We start from the raw sequence: 24,018 nt of genomic DNA, 5'->3' as shown, positions 1-24,018 counted from the left end.
GATGGAATAAATCATCTTGAAAACTGCTGACTGGGAATTAATGACAGACCTTTGACTGATCTCATGAAAAGGATGCAACTGGGATCAGCGATCTCAAATATCCAGTGCAACCTTCGCTGGTAGAAAAGGAAACCTACTGACATGCTGGGTGAATTTTATTTGGACTTTACAGCTTATAAAATCAAAACTAATATAAAATATACAACTCTTCTACTTAAAACATACTCGTTTTCATTGAAGGTACTTTGCTTCATTTGGAAACATGTAGGCTGTAGCCCCACAAAACATGTTGTCTTTGAACTCGCCTTCATAAACTGGCCCAGAAGGATGTTCTAGCCTTCCAGTACCATTCATCTGCATTTAATGAGATGAAAGATAAAGAAAATGGTTCATGTTTATGCTTTCAATGTTATTTCCTTTCATTACAATATCCTTTTCAGATTGCTGCATTTGAGTCTGCTATCATGTTCAGATATGATAATGGAGGGGAAAGTGACTTCTTTCAGATTTAGACAGGTTCCTGCTTCTACAAGGATTTAAAGTAAAAGCTTAAAAGCTTTTGGCCAGCCAGTGTCAAATAAGCCCCTCCTCTGCTGGTTGTTTCACAGGATCTTAACAATCTATGCAGCACAGAACTGCCATCCCCAGCCCTGCAAATAACTCATCTACCCTGACAACCTGAGGGGTTAATTAAATTCTCCAGAATTCCTTTCTGTAAATCAAAGCAGAGCAAGACTTTTGTTTGTTCAGCCCAGGCCACTAAGACATGTCTTAGGATTTAAATTTGTGCTGGACAGCACTTCTGTGCCATACTCTTACTTCTTATAATTGCACCAATATTTTTCCAAGAGACTGGAAAAAAGGCCAGATTGGATCTAAGAAAGCCAACAAGACGCTGTTTCCTAACTGCAGACCCTTATTTATCTCATTTCAAGGCCTGTCTCCTCCAGCATCAACAAAATAAGCAATTTTCCTATACTTACTAATTCATTCTTGGGGAACTGAGTTACCAAGGGCAGCCAAACACTGGTGTATCTGTCAATGGGCAAAGGTCCCATTTCACTATGGGATGTGTGTACGGTGTATACACACGCAGGAGGGCCGTGCCTAGCCCCTCTGTGTGCACAGGACATTCGTGCAGGGCTTTCACACCAGCTGTGCCGTGCTGGGCGTTGCCAGTACCACGCTGCTCGGGTGTCTCACCAGGGCCTGCCTGCCAGTAACAGCCAATGTGTTCGCAGAAATCTGGGAAGGCAGCAGGACATCGGAAGACCCCTAGTGTCTCAAATCTTCAGACTAAGCTGTGACAAGATTCCCAGGTGGAAGAAAAGCCGGCAGCACTGGTCTGATCCTTCCCAGGTTATGACTTCTTTTCTGTGTCTTTTCAAGGGTGGATATAGTGAGACATTCTCCATTCCGAACCCAGAGAATGTTTAAAATTAAGGAATACTTAAAATTACCTTGCTGGCTACATATGTAGTTCTACTGGCACCAGTTTGGACTCTATGACTGTTCCTCTAGAGCACACCCTCGGGTGTCCTTTTGCACTCCCGCTCTAGAAAATGAGTGGTAGAAGACAGGTATTTTCACTTCAAGACAAGAGAGTATCTGAGAGGCGAACCCTACAAGACTGTGCAATACACAATGTTTCTGTTGCACAGAGCCCTTTCTTCCAGAGCTGATTCCACATCTGTCACAGACCGAGATGGGCCCCTGGAGTGGGTGCCTTTGGGTGTCAGGCAAGAAGTGCTAGGCAGCAGAGTTCCCACCACCTGCTCGGCCACTGCTGCTGCTGCTGAGCCCCGCCGTGGGGCAGAGCCTGGCCAAAAGGCGAGGCTGTGGCTGCTTCAGTGTGCCTGGGGGTCATACAGACCCAGAGCAATGCGTTACTTAGAGCTGAAGAAATGTCACCATGAAAAGTACCAACAAGACATTGACTAGAAGCCTTGAGAGCAAGTCAGCTGAGTGCTGGGGAAGAGTCCTGGAAACAGGTCAGTTGCCTCAGAAAGGGACCTGAGAAACATGACAGGAAGGACATGGATCTGTTGGAGTGAGCCCAGAGGGGGGCCATGTAGATGATTCGAGGGCTGAAGCACCTCCCGTGTGAGGACAGGCTGAGAGAGTTGGGCTTGTTCAGCATGGAGAAGAGAAGGCTCTGGGGAAACCTTATAGCAGCCTTCCAGTACTTAAAGGGGGGCTGTAGGAAAGACGGGAGGAGCTCAGGGATAGGATGAGGTGTAACAGTTTTAAGCTAAAAGAGGGGATATTTAGATGAGATATTAGGAAGACTGTTTTTCCTGTAAGGGTGGTGAGGCACTGGCACAGGTTGCCCAGAGAAGTCATGGATTCACATGGAGTACATTAGCATACTAAGCAAAAAGAAATTATAAATAATTTCCAACTAGATAACAGTCCATACACTGCTGGAAAATCCCCACCACCACCACTCCAATTACTTTTCCATAAGGAAGCTCCTGAAAATTCAACACCCACACCGTGAAAACGGTGACAGCGAGCATGCTGAAGCAAGGGTTGCCCTTCCACTGGGCACAAACAACTACTCGCAGGCACCAAATAAACCATAATAAACACAACTCTTGCAGGAGAAAGCTCCGGGGAGACCTTAAAGCAGCCTTCCTCAAAGGGGCCCCACAAAGCAACCTGGAGAGGCACTTTTTACAAGGGCGCGTGGTCATAGGGTGAGGGAGAATGGCTTTTAACTGGAAGAGGGTAGATTTAGATTAGATATAAGGAAGAAACTCTCCCGCTGAGGGCGGTGAGGGAGCGGCACAGGCTGCGCGGGGGACGGCGCTGCCCGCGGCACGGCCGGAACGCTGCGGGCTGTGCGGCCCCGCAGCCCGGGCCCGCGGGCCGGCGGACCGGAAGTGGGGAGCGGTGCTTCCGGGCGCGGGCGGAGCAGAGCGGCGACGAGGAGCGGGGTGCGCGCCGGGGAGAACAGGGGGTCCCGCCGCAGCGCCCCCTCCGCGGCCCCGCGCCTCCCCAGTCCCCGCCTGCCCCCGCGCTCCCCCCAGCCCCCTCCTCTCTCCCAGGCTTCCCCCCCGAGCCGCGCTGCGCCGGCCCTGTCCCGGCTCCCCCCCGCGGCGGGGCTGTTGCGGGGGTCCTGTAGCTGACAGCGACTGCTTAATACGAGCTTGAGGGGTCAGAGCTGGTGAAGCCCGTGCTGTGAGAAGGAGAAGAGGGCTTCTGCTTTCCCAGGCGGGTCCCTAATCGCTCCTCTGCACTCGGCCGTATCGGGGACGGCTCAGGCGCAGGTTAACGTGGAAACAAGCTGTATCTGTGGCTTCGGTTCCCCTTCAGCCTTTTACTCTCAGCTTTGAAAACTTCTCTGAGTCGAAAAATGTCAGGGCACGGGCTGCTTTCTGCTATGAAAGTTCCCCTGAAGATTTGTCTTTTGGGCTGCCGTGTCTGAGAACGTCCCGTCAGTGGCAGAACTGGAGTCCCGGGCTAGGCAGCACTGCTGGTAGGGTCATCCTTTTGCCAGATCCTGTATTTTTTGGTTGGATGGCTGTGAGATATATTGCCTTTACTTTCTAAAACCACAGAACTCATTTAACGGTGTCCTTGAAGAATATACCATGCTTCACGTGCATACAAATACGCCAGCATACAGGCGATTAACTGCAGTTTGAGAGGGTATCTTCTCTTGTCACATAGAAAAATAATGTAATGCGTGCCCACACATTTGCAATGTGCTAAATCATCATAAAAGGATATTTTTTTCCCTTCCTCAGCAAGGGAACATGAATTCAGCAGGGAGGAAGAGAGGAAAGCCCAACAAAGGAGGAGGAAGAGGGAGAGGAGGCGGTGGAAGAGGAGGCAGTGGAAGAGGAGGTGGTGAAAGAGGAGGACGCAGCAGTGGCCATTCAAACAAGTCTCAACTTGGTGGAAATAGGAAATGTTCAACTAAAGTTTGGGATGATGGAGATGACTTTTGTCTCTTCAAGGAACCAAGGCTGGGATCCAGGTATTTCTGTCAGCTGGGGGAGGGTTTGGCATAGGGATGTTTGGCGTTCCGAAGGATGGGTTTTAGTCATCTTTGGCTACATGGAGGAGTGAGGAAGCTATTTCAGTATGAAGCAATTTTTTGTGTCTTTTTTTGATTAACATGTTAGAATGTTATAGTTGGGAAAATTGAGGGGTTTTTTTAAAAAAATTGGAACATCTGATATTCTTCTTTTGTCAAAAAGTGATTTCAGGATGTCTCTGATCAGAAATCTCTAATGAACAATGGATATTCATTTTTGTGTATTACAAAGCAGAACTGGGCCGTGGAAAATAAGCCATGTAGGATTACTTTAGTATCCTGAACGTATTCTGACAATATTACTTAGAAATAAGTGGTTGTACTGCGAAAAGAGCTTTACCTAGCAAAGTCTTTACTAAGTCATTTTGAATCTGACATGGGATAAAGTACAAATGCACATGCGTGTGTGCGTGCCGATATAGACACACACATCCTGGTCACTGAGTGATCCTTAGGTGATGGACTTGTCTTATATTGGTTTTCCTGTTTTGAATTACAGGGATAGGTCCTAACACATACTAATTCAGTCAGGATAATTTGAGCCAGGCAAATAAGTATAAGTCATTGTTAAGTTCTGTTTTAATTTTTAGATCGAATGCCCCTACCAGAAGAGGAGAGCAAACAAAACAGCAACCTGAAGCAAGAATGCCTCTGCAGACCATACACATGACTTCGGAAAACCAGAGAAGAGTGAAAGAACTTCTTCAAGAGCTTCAAGGGCAGGAGCTGGCTCCCGAATCAGAGTTAGTTTAAATGGAGGCACTAGTTCTAGCTCTTCTTTAACAGGCACATTATTGGAAATGAAAACAGTATTTTTTTCCCCTTAACTTTTAATTGGATCTCAAATCCTGTGGTTTGGAGTCTGCTTTGTTCTTCTACAGTATTAACTCTGGAAAAGGGGTAGCAGAATCCTGTGTTTAAATGGAGTGCAGAGATAGGCAGTGTTTTGTGTCTACTCAACAGTATATATTTGTTTCATTTTAATTTGATAACTCTTTTTATCAGAGTAGCTGGTTCTGGTGAAGACGATGATGAACCTGATTACCTTGATGATGAACAGTGCTGGTCAACGGATCGGGAAGTTTCTGACATAATACCAAGGTTGCCTGCTGATCCACCAGCGCAGAGAATTGTGGAAAGTGAAGTGTCTTCATTTGCTGTGCACAAACTCTCCAGGTGATTCTCTTCAGTGAATAATTTGTATCTTGAAGGGTAAATCACTGGTCTTGATCCAGTTAGCCCTCAGTGCATGGACTTCCTCTTGACTCCAGGGAAGTTCTATGTGCAGAACTGTTGAGTTTGTATGTCCTGCCAATTTATTTTTTTAATAAGATGGATTTAAAATAATGCTTTTATGAAAATAAATCAGTCCTGCCTTTTTTCGGTTCATTCTCCAAGACAATGAAACAGCTATTGGGAAAGCTCAGGGGAGCATTTATGTATATATTTCTTTCAGGTGGGTAATGTTGCAAAACTGTGTGGTTTTCATCCATTTTGCTCAGATATGAGCATTTATTAACTATTTTTGCTTTGCTTGAGAGTGTTTTATATGCCAGAGGATTCAGCTCTTTCTGAAGAGTTTAATTAATGTAGTTCAACTGGGAAATCTAATCCTGCAACTATTATGTGCTGCATTCTGAGGTGTGAGACAATTGCCGCAAACTAATCTGTCTCCTTGGAAACAACAGACCAGCATTCACAGACACCAAATTACTGCCTGCCACTGTCATTTAAAATAACATAAATATTTTAGCGTGGGGATTTTCCCCCAGTAGTAGTAATAGGATCTCATGCCATACGTGCTTCCTTGCTGTAAGCCTAGTTAAGCAGATCTGTGGTTATTTTACTTCATACAAGTCTCTGTCACTCACTTGTTGCCGTGTTGTCTCTGTTTTGTTGCAGGTATGGTTTTGACAGTGAGCGTTGTAGGACAGTACTGAGATCCTGCAATGGTAATATTGGGGCGTCATTGGAACATTTGCTATTGCAGTGCTTTACTGAAAGATATGGAGAGAAGATACAGATTTCCGCAACAGCTGCTGAAGCCAGTCAAGACGACTGTTTGGAACAGAGACAAGAAGAGGCTTTTGCCCTCCGGTCAATCTATGGAGAGAAATTTGTTGAAAGAATTCAAAACAGAGTTTGGACTTTCACTTTGGAAATGAAGTACCTAGCGAACAGGCTCAGCAAATCCAAACAGACAGGTGGTTGTACTACAAACACAGCAAAGCAGACCTCAAAGGAAATATGTAAATTTTATCTCCAAGGAGGCTGCAGGTTTGGTTCAAAATGCAGATTCAGACATGAATTACCTCCAGGCCACCCACTAAAACCAGCCAGGAACTCTGTAGATGATGCTCATCTCCAACCTAACAGCGATGGTCCCATATATGAACTTGAAGTAAGATTTCCTGAAGAAAACAAGTATCCACTCCAGGCACCTCTTGTGGCATTTTATTCCACTGATGAGAATCTACCTCTTGCTTGTCGTTTACACATTGCTGAATTCCTCTTTGGAAAGGCCTTGATAGCTGCAGAGTCTAATGAGCCAGTGATATACACCTTAGTGACTTGCATAGAAGATGAATCTGAAATAAGCAAATTACTTAAAAATACTCATCACAAGTATAGTGTTCCTCCCGTGTCCCTGCTGGCAACTCCTTCAGTAAAGCTACAGACAGAGAGTGCATCTGGTTCAGATCAAGTGTCCAAAGGTATACTAAATTTCTCAGTAAAGCTTCTGCACCAAGAAATGTCAAAAAGATTAAAAAAGAGAGAAGGCAGGGAGCCCAATACAGGTGTCTGTTCCAAATCTGTTTCCAGAGATTAAGGTTGTATGGTGAGCCATATCCGTAGTCTGTCTGTGCCTCAGGAAGTCTCTTCCATAATTAAGCTGCATCAGAGAGGTTTTCCGCTGGCAAGAACTGAGTTGAAGGAGCAGAATGCTAGTGAGTTTGGGTTGCCAGTGTAAACCATGCATGTTCCCACACAATCACTAAAAAGTCATTGAGCTATGTGGTGTGAGCTCAGCAAAACTGAGCAGGGAAGGTTGTTAGCAAGCGTTGGTGCATCTGCTGCTCATCAATTCAGAAACGTTTTTTTTTTCTTCAAAACCAAAAAATTACTTAAAATTACCAACCTCTCCTCAAAATTAATTTTTTAAAGGTAGATTTAAGACTATGTTGTGAGTGGTTCTAGAATGTCGTTCAACGTATCGTAGCTTTTTTGCATGCAAACACAACTAGGTTGATGTCACGGGGGCAGAGTTGGGACGGTGTCACCTATGGTAGGATGAGAGACATCTCTGTGGCATAGATGACGTTCAGGCTCTCAATTCCAAGACTTTTATCTAAGGCAGACATTTTTTCAACAGTTTTCAAGAACAGCTCCGTCACGTTTTAGAGCGCCTAAATAGTGGCAGCCTATTTGTTTGGTATAATAAAACAAATTATTCGATATTTTTAACAGCTCCATATAAAGGCAATTCTGTTCCAGAAATTGAAATCGGAGATTCCAAATAGTTTTCCTTATGTTATAAAATGCCTTGTTTAGATAAACATAGACTTAAGACTTTCAAGGGCTGGCTTACTGTCTGAAGCGCATATCATTTCAGTTGATAAGCAATAGGCACCAAAGTACCTGGTCCACTTCCAGCCTTGGCTGTTGTTGTTACAGTGTAGTTTTTATTAATTTAAGCTGGTGCTTCCATCACAGTCTTATGCTCCGTAAAGTGGTTGTGTGATGAATTGGAGAGGGGAGCAGAGACACGTGAAAAATGTTCAGGAAACAGTTGCCAGTTTGGTTCACCATGTGGCCACCTGGACCACGGTGTTGCAGAGCACAGCTAGTGCAGGGGTAGTGACAAGTGGGTTGGAGCAGGAGAAGTTGTGGTTTGTTTTGATGAAGTTAGGGGAGGTTTGATGGTTGAACTAAATGCATGTCAAAAACAGTCCTGCAGACCTTCAGCAAAGTTCTTTGTTGCGAATGCTCCTGGAACGTATGTATCTCTTGTACAGTGCTGATGAAGTCCTGTTCCTTAGTAACAAGGACACCTAATATATATTCTGTCTCTCAAGCACCAATAGTATCAGAGCTTCAGGAAGAAGAGGAGGTGGCAGAAGAGGAGGAGGAAGATGAGCCCGAACAAGCAGTGGTGGAGAATGAGAGTTATGTGAAGCTGAAGAAAAAGCTTTCCAAAAAGTACGATGTGCAGGCAAAGTCTCTGTATAATGAAAATGTTAAAATCTGCACGCAATTTCGGCTGAAAAAGGTATAATATACAGAACAGAACATCTGTTTTCTGGCTTACTTTAGAAAAACAAATATTTAAGTTACATTCTAGTGCTTGTTCTTACTTGCCATGCTGTCTGGTTTTGTGCGTCAGTCTTCCAGGCACTTCCAGTCCATGTTGTATGAAAGACAGAAGCTCCCTGCATGGCAAGAGAGAGAAACCATTCTTGATTTGCTTAAGAGCCACCAAGTTCTTGTTGTGAGCGGGATGACAGGGTAAGAGTGTGATTGCACATACAGGCTTTATGTGCCAAAGTATACACTGAAGAACGTGAAATATGTATCCTTGTCCTGAAAAGATTAGGATTGTGGTCCATCTGTGACCAGTGACAGCAGTTCTAGGTGAACTTCATGGGAAGGATGACACTACTGAAACAAAGCAAATTTCAATTAGAATGCAATCATCTTAATTTACATGAGTGGAAGGTGTTGAGTTTGTGGGTCTTTTTAATTAATCCCTGATTCTGTTGTGTAGGTGTGGAAAAACCACTCAGATTCCTCAGTTTATTTTGGATGAGTCATTGCAAGGATCTCCAAGTAGAGTTGCAAACATCATCTGTACGCAGCCTCGCAGGATCTCTGCCATTTCTGTGGCTGAACGTGTAGCCAAAGAAAGAACAGAAAGGATTGGACTCACTGTTGGATATCAGATCCGTCTGGAAAGTGTAAAGGTATGTATGCTTTGCTTGTTGTTTTTCATTTTGTTCTATTACAATGTGCTTAGTGCTCCTATTGCATACAGAATCTCTCCCCTGTATCTGCTGTATCTTGAGATAAGTCTGTATCTCTTACACATTGTATTATGAAATATATTCTATATTTTATTTCATCTCAAGTTGCACAGTCCTCTTTAGAGAATGGAAGTGCACTACTATGTATTGTATCGTTGTTTCGCTTTCCGTTGAGACAGGTGGTGGGGCCTGAGAGTGTGGGTAATAGTTCTGTCCTCTGGAAAGCTACTGACTTCATTTCCACTTGTCTTCGTTTCCATTTGTCTCCCAAGTGGAGATTGAAGGGTACAGCTACACTCAGCCAGAAGCAGGGGTTGAATTTAAACTGCTGTCTTGGAAGCGAAATTTTGTCTATGTTGCAGCTGACACCTTTTTCCAATAAATATGCCAAAAATAGAAATTCACTAAGGTTTCCTTGGAACAGCGATCTGACTTCTTTATCAGAAAGCAACTTTCACAGGAAAAACAGTTCAGATTTTTTGTTTACTCCTTATAGTTAGCAATGCCCTTGATAAGAAGCAGATGCTTTTAAGTTTTAATCAAGAAAGAAAAATCATTCAGCCTTTCTCCAACTGGGGTTGCTTGTTCTTTCTGTCAAACTTGGCACTCAACTGAAATCAAATGCTTTACAGCAACACGTGTTCTCTTTGCACTATGTTAAGTTGCATAAAGTCAACCGAATGCTTTATCTTACCATTCAAGTCCTCAGCTACCAGACTGTTGTACTGCACTACTGGTGTGCTGTTGAGAAGGCTGGAAGGAGATCTGACTTTGCAGGGAGTCACACATGTTATTGTTGATGAAGTTCACGAAAGAACAGAAGAAAGGTAAATAATGTCTTATCCCTTAAGCAAAATGAAGAAGCATAGTAAGAAGGGTAAAGGTGACTAAAGATGCAAGTAACTGAAGTCAGACTTTCTGATCGTGTGGCAGTAACATGGGATGGTGTAAGGAGTCTGGGTTTAGGTTCTTTATGCAGTGGGGAGTTGTGTTGGAGCAGCTTGCAAAAAAAGCATGTCTTTCTTCAATTTCTGTGCCTCCAATCTGCTGTCGCGTGGTAGTGATGTTGAAAAGAGGTTTTGGATGGTGCTGGAGGTGTAAGTAACTTTTTAGCCACAGTTGTCTGTTCTTATTCTTCCCTTGTTTCAGCTTTTACCAAATACCTGAATTCTTCACATGCCCTCTTGGGAATTACTTCTGATGCAGGCTTCAGTACAGCATGGGCAAGGGACAGGCACTCACTTTTTCTTCTGGTCTATAGATTTTACTCGTTATAGACGGTCTCATCCTATCCTGATCCAGCCTCCTGCAGTTTTAGCTTATATAACTGCTGGTGCCAGGCAAAAGATAAGATCTGTCAGTATCCTTGTGAAATAAGTGACAAGGATCCTTTTTCTTTGTTTACCTTATGAAACACTGCAATGCATAGGGTTTCTGGGAGGCTTTGACTGTGACCCGTTCTTCTACAGTGCAGATTGTATTTCAGCCTCATAAAAGGGCTTGTATCTCTCAAGGGTTCTTCTTCCTTCTCATCTAAAATCACTTCAAGTCAGTCTTCTAGGCATACCACTAAAGCTAAATAATAATATAGGGAAAAATACACTGAGCAGGAAGGAGTGGGTAAGTTTGAGTAACTCTTCCGGTGAGAAAGAGGAGCAAAAAGGACTCATCTGTTACTTTGAGTTAATTTATCTAATGTTCTTGTGTTGTCATTAAATTAAGTAATTTATAAGGTAGCTAGAATGTTTTGTCACTTAAATGAATTTGTCATGTAATCTTGACACTCTAGTAAGGCTCAACCAAAAAGTAAACAGATGGTCTGCCATTAATTTACTGCCTTATTAGCCTCCAGCCATTCCAAAAACCTCGTGCTTCTATGGTGGTATCCCTATGCTACTGAAAACACCAGGAATCTGGACAGAAAATGGGGGGAAAAGACTCTGAAAGTTAACACTGAATAAATTAAAATGTCTTTTTACTTGTTTTCATCAGTGACTTCTTGCTGCTGGTTTTGAAGGATATAATGGTTCAGAGGCCAGACCTGCATGTTATACTAATGAGTGCCACCTTGAATGCAGAGCTTTTTTCTCAATACTTTCACTCCTGTCCAATTATTAACATACCAGGTGAAAAACATTACTTTTTATTATCCTGTTGCATTTGTTGTTTTAGGGGTTTGTTTTTAGTATTTCTGCTTTTGAAGTGTTTCTCAGTTCAAGTGGAAGGGACCAGTTTGCAAAGTGTCAGGATGAGGATTTATACAGGTGCTATGATTCCAAGGGTTTAGAAGGAAGGAACAATGAGATTTAGGGGAGAGAAGACTTGGAAATGTGCTGTCTCTATACCAGCAGAATTTCCTCCCCCAGAAGGCAAAAATGGCATAATGTGTATGATGGAGTTCCTTGAGCTACTTTCACTGCAGCTGAAGTCTCTTCTCTATCCATGTGAAAAAGCAGCAGAGAGAAGATCCAGCTGGGTGTGTACACACTTAGTCAAATGTGCCTTTTAGATTGCTAAGTTATTACATGGAGCATGACAGAAGCACATGTCTGGCTGTGTAAGTGCATGTTAGCAAACCATCCTTGGAAAACATCCAGTTTGTCCTAGACAGAAACTGTGTTGGAGAGTGCAGTATAGATGGGAGCTGTGAAGTCAGTGTATGACATAATAACCTATGTGAAATTAGAACAGTCTTCTGTCTTTTTCCTCTTTTTTACGTGTGTGTTGTATGGCATGGAGACTTATTCTCCTGGGGTTTTTTTTTAGGTCGAACATTTCCTGTGGATCAGTTCTTTCTGGAAGATGTGCTTGCGATGACAAGGTATGAAACTGCCAAAGTTCTCATGTTTTTGGCCTTTAAGGTTGCACTGTGGGCCTTGAGACTACAGTATTTCTGTGCATAGGTTTCAAAATTAAATCTTCTGAAATCTCACCGTCACCTGCAGTCTTGGAGTTGTATTAAAGCACTGACTTTAAACCATACATCTTATACTGCAGTGAGGTCTAGAATCTCATGCCAAAGCAAGCCTTTCTCTGTTAGATACTGCACAAGTACTCGAGGATAGGTGAGCTTTGCCATGAAGAGTTTGTCAGTGCTTGTGCTTTACTTGTTTCAGTGGTGGTTAGACATTGGCAAGCAAAAGAAATTTGAAGGTAGATTGCAGTACCAAAGGTGAAACATGCAGGATACTAAACAATTCTTTTTTGTAGGCCCTACCTTGCAGCTCAAGGTTCCTGTTAATATTTGCAGTTACTGGAGAGTCACTGCTGCTCAGATATTCCAGATGGTAAACTGATCAGCTGTTGTAAATTACCTGCAGATTATAATTCTGAGCTGCTCTCTTAGCTGTCAATATCAAATTTGCAGTCCTAGTCCTTCACCTCGTGGGTTTTAAAAGACATAACATCCCCATATAGAAGGACATCCTGGCCTTGATACTGTCTATGGTTTTGCAACCCACTTATACAAAATTCCTCTCAGTTTTATATATAAATATTTTTATACACTGTCTCTGTAGCTAAATATTCAGGAGAACACTGTTGGGCTTTTTTCTGTGCTACTTCAAATGTTCTTCTGCTGTTCAGGTATGTTTTAGAAGATAGTAGTCCCTACAGGCGCAAGACAAAGCAGGAAAACAAACAGAATGGAAGACACAAACGAACTGCATTTGAAGAAGTAGAGGAGGACCTGAGACGTGCTGGCATTCTGGAAGGCACTGACACAGTTGTTAGAGATTCAGACCCAGACCAAAAATTAAGTCTAAAGCAGCTCCTTTCCCGATATAAAGGTGAGCTCCTTCTTAAGTCTAATAAATTGGCATATAAAATTAGCCAGCCAACATGGTGTGTTAGCAGAGCCTTGTACTTGTAAAGTTAAGCAGGTTACTACTTCTGGATGAGATCAGAAACCTCCTGCCTCTCGTATACTAGAAGAAACATCTTGGCCGAAAACAGTTCTTAGGATCTGAGAATGGGCAATTTTCAGCTACTGTGTGTTTCCGTCCCTTTCCAGATGCCTTTTAATTCCACTTTCTTCTCTATATCTATTCTTGCTAGAGCAGCCTTACACAGCATGTATCTATATGATTCTATGATTCTATCCACTTCAGGGAGGCCACTTCAGCATAAGCCTTTCTTGAGAAATTCAGTCACTCTGTGAACAGCTTAATAAGAGAGGCAGACCTTCCCATGCACTTCCCACTCTGTCATCGTCAAAATCCCCCTCATGCTTAGTCCTGACAGTTCCTCCCCACACAGCCTTGCGGAGAGCCCCACAGTGGTATTGAGTGAGAGCCATTGCTCAAAAGCTTCAAATAATTGCTGGATGGCTGCCATCTCAGAAGAGGATGGGAATCTGGGTGTCTTTTTGAGTTGATGTAAGAAACATTGGAAGGGAAAAGAGAGAGCTTGAGAATGTAGTCCTGGAGGTATCTAGGGTTGGAACTAGATGATCTGTCCCTTCCAATCCAAACTAGACTCCAGTCTGTAAGTGGTTGTATGAAGGCTTTCAATGTTTCTTACCACTAGTGTGCGTACATGTTGTTCTGCTAGTAGATGAGTCCTAGTCTAGGCTCTGCACAGGGTGAGCGTGAGCCCCACTAAGGCATGAGAAGGGGAGGGAAGAGCTGAAACAGAGGAGAGCATGGAAGGGGGAATGTGATGCACTGAGTTGCTACGGAACCACCTCTGGTCTAAGCCAGAAGCTGTTTAAACCAGAGTTGGTTTGTGCAGCCACACTGATTGAATATATCGAGCAAATGTTTTTTTTTACAAGAGGTGGACTTGCTGTGTATTTTATTTCTTTTTCCCAAGGAGTTAACAAGACTGTGTTAAAAACAATGTCAGTCATGGACTTGGACAAAGTTAATCTGGAATTAATCGAAGCCTTGTTGGAGTGGATAGTTGCTGGCAGACATTCATACCCTCCAGGTAATTTCGTTGTCCTTGAGAGATAAACAAAGGCAGATTCATGGAGGCTGTGTGCTTAATGCAGCCCAAAGCTGATGTTTTGCATGCAGAGTTTCTTAGTTACTATTTTTGCCCCGATAAACATGGGATGGGGAAGGTAAGAGAATTGTCTGCTTCGGAATGTGAAGAACTGTTGCAGCCTGTGTGGGTTTTGTACATTAATTGCAAAACAGAGCTGGATGGTTTTTTTACTTAGATTTTCTGCGCATAGATAAAATATTCTGCTGTCCTTCCTGTTGAGTGATTTTTGTAATTTTTTTTTTTTTAATCCACGTATATAGGTGCTGTGTTGATATTTTTACCTGGTCTAGCAGAAATCAAGATGCTTTATGAGCAGCTCCAGTCTAATGCTCTTTTTAATAACAGGCACAGCAAGAGGTAAGGCAAAAAAGCTATCGGTCTTTACAGAAATAGAGTATCTTTCTGCACAAAGCCTGACTTTATCCAGGGATAAGTTATTAAATATAAGTTATATTATATATATATATACACAGGTTATATAATATAAATATAAGTTATTAAATATCTAGGGAAAGTTATTAAATATTCGAGACAGATTGTGATATGAAGTTCTTAACTCCAGTCAGGGTATTTCTTTTATGCTGTCTTATTGGCTTGCCCTTTTTGTATTTTCTCAACTTGGGAAGGTTAGTTGTTCAAGTTCTTGGAGACCCTAGTGACAAGTATCTCTATTCTGTGCTCTGTATGATCCGGTGGGCTGCTGAAAACTTCACCTCAGCCCTTGATCCATTTCAGAATATTTGCTGAGACACATTCAGTTGTGGTTGCACTGGGCCTTAGACTGCTGCATGGAGATGTAGTAGAATCTCCGTGACTGAACAGTTTTCACCCAGGTGTCCATGGCAAGGTTAGCTGGAGTGATTTCTTCCAGTCTGGCAGTATAAGTGGCAGATTCTAGACTCTTTAGAAGAGGCAGTATTTTTGCTCAAATCTGTTCTAAGACCTATCCCTTCCCTTAAAACGTACATCAGAAATGGTGTGGCCAGCAGGACCAGGGAAGTGACGATCCCCTGTACTTGATGCTGGTGAAGTCACACCTCAAATCCTGTGTTCAGTTTTGGGCACCTCACTACAAGAAGGATGTTGAGGCACTGGAATGTGTCCATAGAAGAGCAAAAAAACTGAGGAAGGATCTGGAGCACAAGTGTTATGAGAAGCCGGTGAGGGGACTGGAGCTGTTTAGCCTGGAGAAGAGGATCCTGATGGGAGACCTTATCCCTCGGTACAACTGCCTGAAGGGAAGGTGTAGTGAGGTGGAGGTCAGTCTCCTCTGCCAAGTAACAAGTCATAGGGTGAGAGGAAATGGCCTCAAGTTGTGCCAGGGGAGGTTTGGACTGGGTATTAGGAAACATTTTTTCACCAGAAGGGTTGCCCAGCACTGGCACGAGCTGCCCAGGGAAGTGGTTGAGTCACCGTCTCTGAAGGCATTTTAAAAGATGTGTAGATGCAGTACTTAAGGACATGGCTTAGTGCTGAACTTGACAGTGTTAGGTTAATGGTTGGATTCAGTGATCTTAAGGGTATTTTCAAAACCAAGGGATTCTGTTATTCTGTGTCTTAAAGGTGATATGGCAGAAAGGTTTGCTGGTTTTATGTTGCTTTGAAGGCTGTGGGCAGTCTCTGGTACTAGGGGGGCAAAAGTATGTGCAGGTGGATTGTTCCCAGGAGGGAAAAGGCTGGACATGCACTGAGCATGCTGTCATATTGTACTTCCAGATGTGTCGTTTATCCACTTCATTCTTCACTGTCTAGCGAAGAACAGCAGTCTGTGTTCCTCAGGCCTCCTGCAGGAGTTATCAAAATCATCATCTCTACAAACATTGCAGAAACATCTGTCACCATTGATGATGTGGTCTATGTGATTGATTCTGGAAAAATGAAAGAGAAAAGGTACTGGGATTCATTCCTTGGGGCTTTGTGATCTGGGAAACTGCTCTATGCCTTCAGCTGCATACTTTAGCTTTCCAAAGAGCTGGGAAAAACTTGAAGGAACTTGATCTGTAGAAAGCTGCTGCAAGGTGGAGGAAGCCAGTCTGGACTTAGATCCAGCTGCAGGGGTGGGAGTTATGTCCATACAGAAGTTGGCAGCATCTGCGTGGTTTTATTTCCAGCCTGTTCACTCTGCACTTGTGAATACAAGCCTGTTTCTTGCTCTCCTGTAGATACGACCCAAGCAAAGGAATGGAAAGTCTTGAAGACACATTTGTATCCAAAGCCAACGCTCTACAAAGGAAAGGGCGAGCAGGCCGGGTAGCCTCAGGTGTCTGCTTTCATCTTTTCAGTAGCCATCATTTTAACCATTTGCTTATAAAACAGCAGTTACCTGAAATACAAAGAGTGCCCTTGGAGCAGCTTTGTCTAAGGTGAGCTGTTGTTCATGTATTGCCAGAAGAAGCCAGGGTGCAGAATGTCCTTCCTCCATGTTTAGTTTCATCAGTGTTTTCTCACATTGTGAAACTTGCTCTGGAAATCTAAGGCTCTGATAGCTGGTTGCGTTGATCTTACTATCTCATTGCCTCTGCATCCAGAGCTCTCCCCTAACACTCCACCAGTTTTCCCTGTCTTCCACATTCCTTAGCTCTCATATGATCCTAGTAAAAAGATACATCTCTCGGATCCCTCATCACCAGAGAAGAGAGTTGCATGCCTCTGCTCCAGACCCACGGTAGCTGTATGTCCTTTTATGCTGTAAACTCTCCTGCAGAATGCAGTAAAGCTACAGTCTGGATCAAGCACCACCATTGTGCAAATACTAAATGAAGTGGCCCTCCTATCCCTGCTGCAGACTGTGCACTCCTTTGTACAAAAAGGAAACAAAACAACATAAATTATTTTTTTACAGTAAAAGCTTGATTCTGAACCCCAGCATGCTAAAGAAGAATCTCTTCTTATTGCCTCTGTGAGGTTCGATGAGGTACACCGCCTCCCAGCTATTTCACATCGCTTCCTGGCTTGAAATACACATTACAGGTCATCTTCTAGGGCGCATGTTCTTAGGAGCATGTTTTCTGATGTTTTTATTGTTTTGCTAAGAGCTTGCTTTTTTGTCCTGTGTATGGAATTAAGCTGTTGGTTTTTTGGGGTTTTTTTCTTTCTTTCTTATTTCGCTTTTTAATCTTTTTTCCCCTCCTAAAGAATTAAGATTCTGGAGATGTTTTCTGCACAAAGTCTTCACTCTGTCTTGTCACAACTAATTGAGCCCCCTAGAACTGAGTCTTTGCGGGCGTCGAAGGTGCGACTCCAAGACTTGGGAGCATTGACTCCAGATGAAAAGCTCACCCCTCTGGGATATCACTTGGCATCTCTGCCTGTTGATGTCAGGATTGGAAAGCTAATGCTATTTGGTACCATTTTCCGCTGCCTGGATCCTGCATTAACTATAGCAGCCAGTCTGGCCTTTAAGTCACCTTTTGTAAGTATTCTTACCAGTGTGTAGCGCTTTGAAATTGGTATGTTTTCATGCAGCAGCAAAACGTTGTTGTAATTTACAGCATAGTAGACCTGAGTATTTTAATTCTCCTTTGTAGCTTATGTTCTTTATATGTTAATGCAGTGCTCATTTAAAAAGTCCAGTTATAAGCAGAAGACCAAAACCACGCAACAGTGATAAGAATGTTGGCTATATTACAAGTGAAGAGTAGAAACAGTAGATAGTAATTTTAGTTTGAACTAAGAAGTACAGCCATACCATATTGTCCTAATTTGATGTAAAAATTGAAAATGGATGGTAACTTAGGAAGTAGTTAGGAATAATTACAGAACAGCTAATGATGAAGTTTACATGTCTGAGCTGTGAGTGTGGAGTTCAGTTTGGATCTCAGTTTGTGTGTTTCCTTTCCGTTTTGAATCTGCTGCTGTGCTTATCCATACTCTTACTGTTGTTAATCTACTGCAATGCGCAGACTTGCATGAAAAGTCACTCTCTTCAAGTTTTGATTAGTAGTGCAAAGAATTAGTATTGAGGATAGTTGTGAATTATTGGAAATAGATTGTTCTAGTTATTTAATTGCATAATGTTTTTCATATGCTTATTGGGCATTTTCTACAGCATTTTGACTTCAAGTGTGCTTAAGTTTCTATATGCTGATGCAGAATAACTTGAAGTCAGCTTTTGGAAAGTCCTCAGTTGCTGTCGGCTTCTCTCTCTCAGACCCAGGTGGATTTTAGACTTGCTGTGCTCTTCTCTGTTATAGACATTCTCTTTTGAGCTTCAGCTACATTAACTTGCTAAGATTTGTCAGATGGTGTTTTTCATGGAACTTGACATTCAGCAGAGCAGTGTGCCCCAAAAGAAGTATTTTCTGTGAGCTAGTCAGTCACAAATCTACCTTTGCATTTCTTGTGGTTAGGTAGGACAGTGGGCGTAGGTGCTCTGTTGTTGACTAGGTGCTTTTGAGTGTCTCCTTTTCTGGAGAAAATTTGCATTCTGACCTGTAAGCTGCTGTGAAAATACCAAAGTTTGTGCCATGCAGCTCTCACAATGGCTTGTCTAAGTTGTGAGGGAAAGAACATGCTTAGTCTGTTACTGCCTGTCTAGGTGTCACCATGGGATAAGAGGGAAGAAGCAAACAAAAAGAAGTTGGAATTTGCAGTAGGAAACAGCGACTACCTGGCTCTTCTCCAGGCCTATAAGGTGAGATGAAATTCAGTATCATCTCTCAGAGGTTTGTGATGTGCTTGTAATTCAAGCTGAAACATTTAAAGGTTTCCTCCCATTCTGTTGATTAGGGATGGTGTTTAAGTATCAAAGAGGGCTCTCAGGCAAGCTATAACTACTGCAGGGAGAACTTTTTGTCAGGAAGAGTTCTTCAGGTAAGTCAGTTCTTGTGGCCTTGCACAGGAACTAGCTGAGACACTGGCAGAGTCCTAGTGAAAAAAGACTCTCCTCACTCAGTGTGGCACCCATCACAGCCCTTTCTTTGTTTGTAGGAAATTGCCAGTCTGAAACGGCAATTCACCGAACTGCTTTCTGACATTGGGTTTGTGAAGGAGGGATTAAGAGCCAGGGACATTGAGAAGAAGTGGTCCCAAGGAGGCGATGGCGTGTTGGATGCCACAGGAGAAGAGGTAATCCACAGAATTTCAGTGCTCCAAAACAGTGTTGCAGTTTTTCATTTGACCTAGGTGCCAGGTGGGCTGTATACTGGTGGGTTTCATGCCACGGCCTGGCTTCATAATCTCACACTGGCAACGGCCACCTCCTGCCTGATCTGTTCTTCCTCCCTGTACATCATACATGCCGGTGATAGCCTTGACTGCACGAGGCCTTCCGTGCCCAGGTATAACAGGCCCCCACATGGAAGTGAGCTGAAACCCGCTCCTTTGAGACAGTGAAATACTGTCGACTTGGCATGTTAGAAGTCAGCAAGCGGTGGAAGAGCACAGGTCTGGCTCATAACTTGGCCTGAATGTTGGGATTAGGGCCAAACTTATTTTGGAAACAGAGTAAAATTACAAAGCAGGCACTGAAATATTTCAGCATGCAGGCAATCCTCAGAAAGCGCTGCCTCTGGAAGCCAGCTATCTACAGCTACATGATGAGGTGATAAGGGTGTGGTAGTCTAGAGTTTCGCTGCATTGGGACAACTTGTGCTTGGTTTTTCTCAGGGGCAAACCAAGACGTTAGGAAACAATTAAGTTCAGCACTAATGGTATCACAATAATCAGTGGTGAATTTTTTTCATTGATAGGGGAACACAGCCCAGGTCTAGCCTGAGACCTTGAAGAGCAGTAACTGGTGCTCTCTTATAAAGTACAGCAGTGCAGCTGTAGAAGTGAACCTGTTTCAGGAATTCAGTCATTCTAGAAGCAGGGCTTTACCTTTATAGACTTACCTGTAGAGTACCTAATGTATGTCTTTGTTTCACAGGCAAATTCAAATGCAGAGAACATCAAGCTGATCTCAGCTATGTTGTGTGCTGCGCTGTATCCCAATGTTGTCCAGGTAAAAGAATGATTTTTATTTCCCTTTCTGCTGTCTGACATATCCACACAGCCTACTTTCAGTCCGGGCTGCTGATGGCAGCCTTGAGCCTGGCTTAGGTTGCCAAAGCCAAAGCTTATAGTGTCAGAGCCTGCTGAGCTCCAGTTTGTATTGCTTGAGACTGCTGCTGTCCCTACAGGCTGATTTTAGTGTCACGCAGAAGTCAGCATCAAATGTTCCTAAGAAGCTACTTTAAATTACAGCTTTTTTAGAAGGCTTAGCTTACAAATGAATGGTCACGGTTAGGCAGCACCTGGAGTGTGATATCTGTCTCTAGTGACTCGACATACTCAGGAGCTAGAGGAGTAGAACAAAGCTCCCATCATCCAAGAGGAGGTGGTTAGAGACTTGATTGGCCCATTAGACACTCACAAGTCTATGGGGCTGGATGGGATTCATCCAAGGGTATTGACAGAGCTGGCAGATGTGCTTGCCAAATCCCTTTCCATCATCTTCCAGCGATCCTGGCTGACTGGGGAAGTTCCACTGGACTGGAGGCTGGCTGATGCTGTGCCCATCTACAAGAAGGGTCAGAGGGAAGATCCAGGGAACTACAGGCCTGTCAGTCTGACCTCAGTGTCAGGAAAAGTCATGGAACAGATTATCTTGAGTGCTGTCATGAAGCACATGCAAGAGAACTGGGTGATCAGGCCCAGTCAACATGGGTTCACAAAAGGCAGGTCTTGCCAAACTAACCTGATCGCCTTCTATGACAAAGTGACTCGGCTGCTGGATGAGGGAAAGGCTGTGGATGTATCTTCTTGGACATCAGTAAAGCCTTTGACACAGTTTCTCACAGCATTCTGCTTGAGAAACTGTCAGCCTCTGGCCTGGACAGGAACACACTCTCCTAGGTGGAAAACTGGTTGGATGGGCGGGCCCAGAGAGTGGTGGGAAATGGAGTTAACTCCAGCTGGAGGCCAGTGACAGGTGGGGTTCCCCAGGGCTCAGTGCTGGGTCCAGCCCTGTTCAATGTCTTTATCAATGACCTGGATGAAGGCATTGAGCGCACCCTTAGCAAGTTTGCAGATGACACTAAGCTGGGTGGAAGTGTTGATCTGCTGGAGGGTAGGGAGGCTCTGCAAAGGGATCTGAACAGGCTGGACCGAGACCAATGGCATGAGGTTTAACAAGGCCAAGTGCTGGGTCCTGCACTTGAGGCACAACAACCCTGTGCAGTGCTACAGACTAGGAGAAGTCTGTCTAGAAAGCTGCCTGGAGGAGAAAGACCTGGGGGTGTTGGTTGACAGCAACTGAACATGAGCCAGCAGTGTGCCCAGGTGGCCAAGAAGGCCAGTGGCATCTTGGCTTGTATCAGAAATGATGTCACCAGCAGGTCCAGTACTGCTCTGTACTCTGCACTGGTGAGACCGCTTCTTGAATCCTGTGTTGAGTTCTGGGCCCCTCACCACAAGAAGGATGTTGAGGCTCTGGAGTGAGTCCAGAGAAGAGCAATGAAGCTGGTGAGGGGGCTAGAAAACAAGTCTTATGAGGAGCAGCTGAGGGAACTGGGGTTGTTTAGGCTTGAGAAGAGGAGGCTGAGGGGAGACCTTATCTTACTATACAGGTGAAAAAGCCAGAGGGCAAATACCAGAAGACCAGTACAGGAGCAGTCAAGATGCAACCAAAAGCAGAAGAGCTGAAGTTTGTTACCAAAAATGATGGTTATGTTCACATTCACCCTTCATCTGTTAATTATCAGGTCAGTATTCTTTTTTTCAGCTCTTTTTCTGTTTAAAAACTGATGTTTAAAAAAATCTTCATTATTGAATGGTCCCTTGTTGTAGTTGTAAATAATGGTGTGTTCCTGAGTAGAGCGTCCTCTTGGGCACGCGTTTAAACTCCATCCTCTGGAGTGGAATTAGCAGATGCAGTAACCCCCCTACTTCATGCTATCTTGAGCCGTGTCTGCAAAGCTGCATGCAGAAATGTTGCAGTTCCAATGCTCCCCTAGCTTCTTTGTACTGACTGAGATTGTGTCCACTTGTGTAGCACCTTTATACATCCAGATGACTTCTCCCCACCACCCCTCCCCCAGCTTTGTCTCTTCAGTGAAATATTATTTACTGGCAAATAATTCAGGGACACACTCTGGTTTGTTTCTTTGTGGGTCCTCAAACTCTGAAATTAATTTCCTTTCCAGCTTAATAGCTAGCGCTTAGATAAGAGCTCTTCTCTCTCTGCTATGATATACAGTAGTTACTTGTCTCATGAAGTTTGTCTCTGTATTTGTTGATTCACTGCTTCTGCAGGATATAAATTACTTGCTTTAAAAGAGGGGTTTTTTTAATCATTAACCACATATTTGGGTTATAAAGGTTTTGAACTCTTCATTACTTTTGATTTGAAAGAGTATAACAAATGTGCACATGAAAATGTCCCTAGCATGAAATAGAGAACTTGAGGCTTTGAGGCAACGTTGATGAATTTCTCACGTGCTTACTGCAAAACAAGAAGGAGCAATGGATAATTGGCAAAGTTATTGGCATCTCTTATGGGTCAGAGAGAGTCTGTTAATCATGCAGGTGCGTTTAAGGCATGTTTGCTGTTCTTTGCACATGTAGAAGAGGCAGGCAGGCCTGTATTTGCCAGAGCACGTACAAAGAGATGTGGCGCTTGAATGAGAATGTTGTGTACTTGTTGCAGACGAAGCACTTTGAGAGCCCCTACCTCGTGTATCACGAGAAGATCAAGACCAGCCGCGTGTTCATTCGGGACTGCAGTATGGTGTCAGTGTACCCGCTGGTCCTCCTTGGAGGTGGGCAGGTTCACATGCAGCTGCAGAAGGGAGAATTTGTAATTTCTCTTGATGATGGATGGATACGGTTTGTAGCTGCCTCTCACCAGGTAAGGAAAAGGAGGGATAATCCTCGGGGTGCTTGCAGAGCTGTGCTTGTGTTTAGAATGCAGTGGATGCATTCCGTGAGCCTCAGTGTTTTACTTTGTGTGTTTGTTAGGTGGCTGAGCTGGTGAAAAATCTGCGCTGTGAACTAGACCAGCTGCTGCAGGATAAAATCAAGAATCCCGGCATGGATTTATGCGTGTGCCCCCGTGGATCTCAGATCATCAGTATGATTGTAAAGCTTGTGACCACGCAGTAACACGTGAACAGCTTTCTGTAAAGACTCATTCCTTGCTACTGCCTGCAAACAGACCAAGTAACATCACTGTCTTGATGTATTATTTGTTGTCCCAAAACATGGCGCTGATCTCTGGAAGACAACATTGGCAGCTGTATTACTGATAGGTTGGGGGGGCTTGGGTTTGTTTTGTTTTTCCTTTGTTGGCACACATCTCACTTTTGAAAGTAAGGTAATTTACAGTGCGCTCTGGGAAATGGGAAAATGGCAACTCTCCCAGGAGGAACAGAAACCTCCAACTAAGGAAGCAAAGTGTTTTTTCATGAGGCTGTACACTGGTGCTACTTATTTCCGGTCACAAAAATAGCTGCTACCTGGCTGCTTCTTGTAATAGTAATGGCTGGAGGCAGTACGTGACATTACAAGCTGCACCCAAATTGGTTTTAAACTCAGTTCTACATTTTGGCCAAGACTGTACTGAGGGAATCTCAGCTGTGACCAGGGATCGATTTGCTTACAGTTCATAGAGTCATAGAATCATAGAATCACCAGGTTGGAAGAGACCCGCTGGATCATCGAGTCCAACCATTCCCACCAATCTCTAAACCATGCCCCTCAGTACCTCATCCACCCACACCTTAAACACCTGCAGGGAAAGCGAGTCAACCATCTCCCTAGGCAGCCTGTTCCATTGCCCAATGACCCTTTCAGTGAAGAATTTTTTCCTTATGTCCAGCCTGAACCTCTCCTGGTAGAGCTTGAGGCCATTAACCCAGAGCCCCTAAGAACAAGCAAGTGCCTTTTGATTCATGTTAAGAGGTTTCCAAAGTGGATTTAGCAAGCATCCTCAGGTAAGCAAACAGTATGTGATCAGGTGGAATAACTTGTTGCGTGCTGTTC

The 24,018-nt window shown here is 43.7% G+C and overlaps 1 protein-coding gene across 5 annotated transcripts in view; it reads left to right on the top strand.

Annotated features, from left to right (window-relative positions):
* The window catches only part of DHX57 (DExH-box helicase 57), a 41,066-nt gene extending 17,805 nt beyond the window's left edge, over window positions 1-23,261 (top strand). The window contains exons 2-24 of one of the 5 annotated variants that reach the window (XM_069852893.1): window positions 3,753-3,985; window positions 4,636-4,788; window positions 5,051-5,221; window positions 5,948-6,759; window positions 8,122-8,315; window positions 8,430-8,551; window positions 8,811-9,006; window positions 9,769-9,893; window positions 11,059-11,192; window positions 11,833-11,887; window positions 12,652-12,854; window positions 13,879-13,995; window positions 14,316-14,412; window positions 15,772-15,945; window positions 16,218-16,418; window positions 17,191-17,467; window positions 18,593-18,688; window positions 18,784-18,867; window positions 18,985-19,122; window positions 19,925-19,999; window positions 21,606-21,740; window positions 22,685-22,885; window positions 22,996-23,261. In XM_069852893.1, coding sequence (XP_069708994.1) covers window positions 3,753-3,985; window positions 4,636-4,788; window positions 5,051-5,221; window positions 5,948-6,759; window positions 8,122-8,315; window positions 8,430-8,551; window positions 8,811-9,006; window positions 9,769-9,893; window positions 11,059-11,192; window positions 11,833-11,887; window positions 12,652-12,854; window positions 13,879-13,995; window positions 14,316-14,412; window positions 15,772-15,945; window positions 16,218-16,418; window positions 17,191-17,467; window positions 18,593-18,688; window positions 18,784-18,867; window positions 18,985-19,122; window positions 19,925-19,999; window positions 21,606-21,740; window positions 22,685-22,885; window positions 22,996-23,139 — 4,137 coding nt within the window. In that variant the 3' untranslated portion in view covers window positions 23,140-23,261. Of the gene's footprint in view, window positions 1-3,752; window positions 3,986-4,635; window positions 4,789-5,050; window positions 5,222-5,947; window positions 6,760-8,061; window positions 8,316-8,429; window positions 8,552-8,810; window positions 9,007-9,768; window positions 9,894-11,058; window positions 11,193-11,832; window positions 11,888-12,651; window positions 12,855-13,878; window positions 13,996-14,315; window positions 14,413-15,771; window positions 15,946-16,217; window positions 16,419-17,190; window positions 17,702-18,592; window positions 18,689-18,759; window positions 18,868-18,984; window positions 19,123-19,924; window positions 20,000-21,605; window positions 21,741-22,684; window positions 22,886-22,995 lie in introns of those variants that run through there. The other 4 variants (XM_069852894.1, XM_069852892.1, XR_011337061.1 and 1 more) reach the window with 4 other exon arrangements.
* Window positions 23,262-24,018: the final 757 nt, after the last annotated feature.

The sequence above is a fragment of the Phaenicophaeus curvirostris genome, chromosome 2 (assembly GCF_032191515.1).
Source record: "Phaenicophaeus curvirostris isolate KB17595 chromosome 2, BPBGC_Pcur_1.0, whole genome shotgun sequence".
In the NCBI taxonomy this organism is placed as follows: domain Eukaryota; kingdom Metazoa; phylum Chordata; class Aves; order Cuculiformes; family Cuculidae; genus Phaenicophaeus; species Phaenicophaeus curvirostris.
This window is presented reverse-complemented; position numbering and strand designations above follow the sequence as displayed.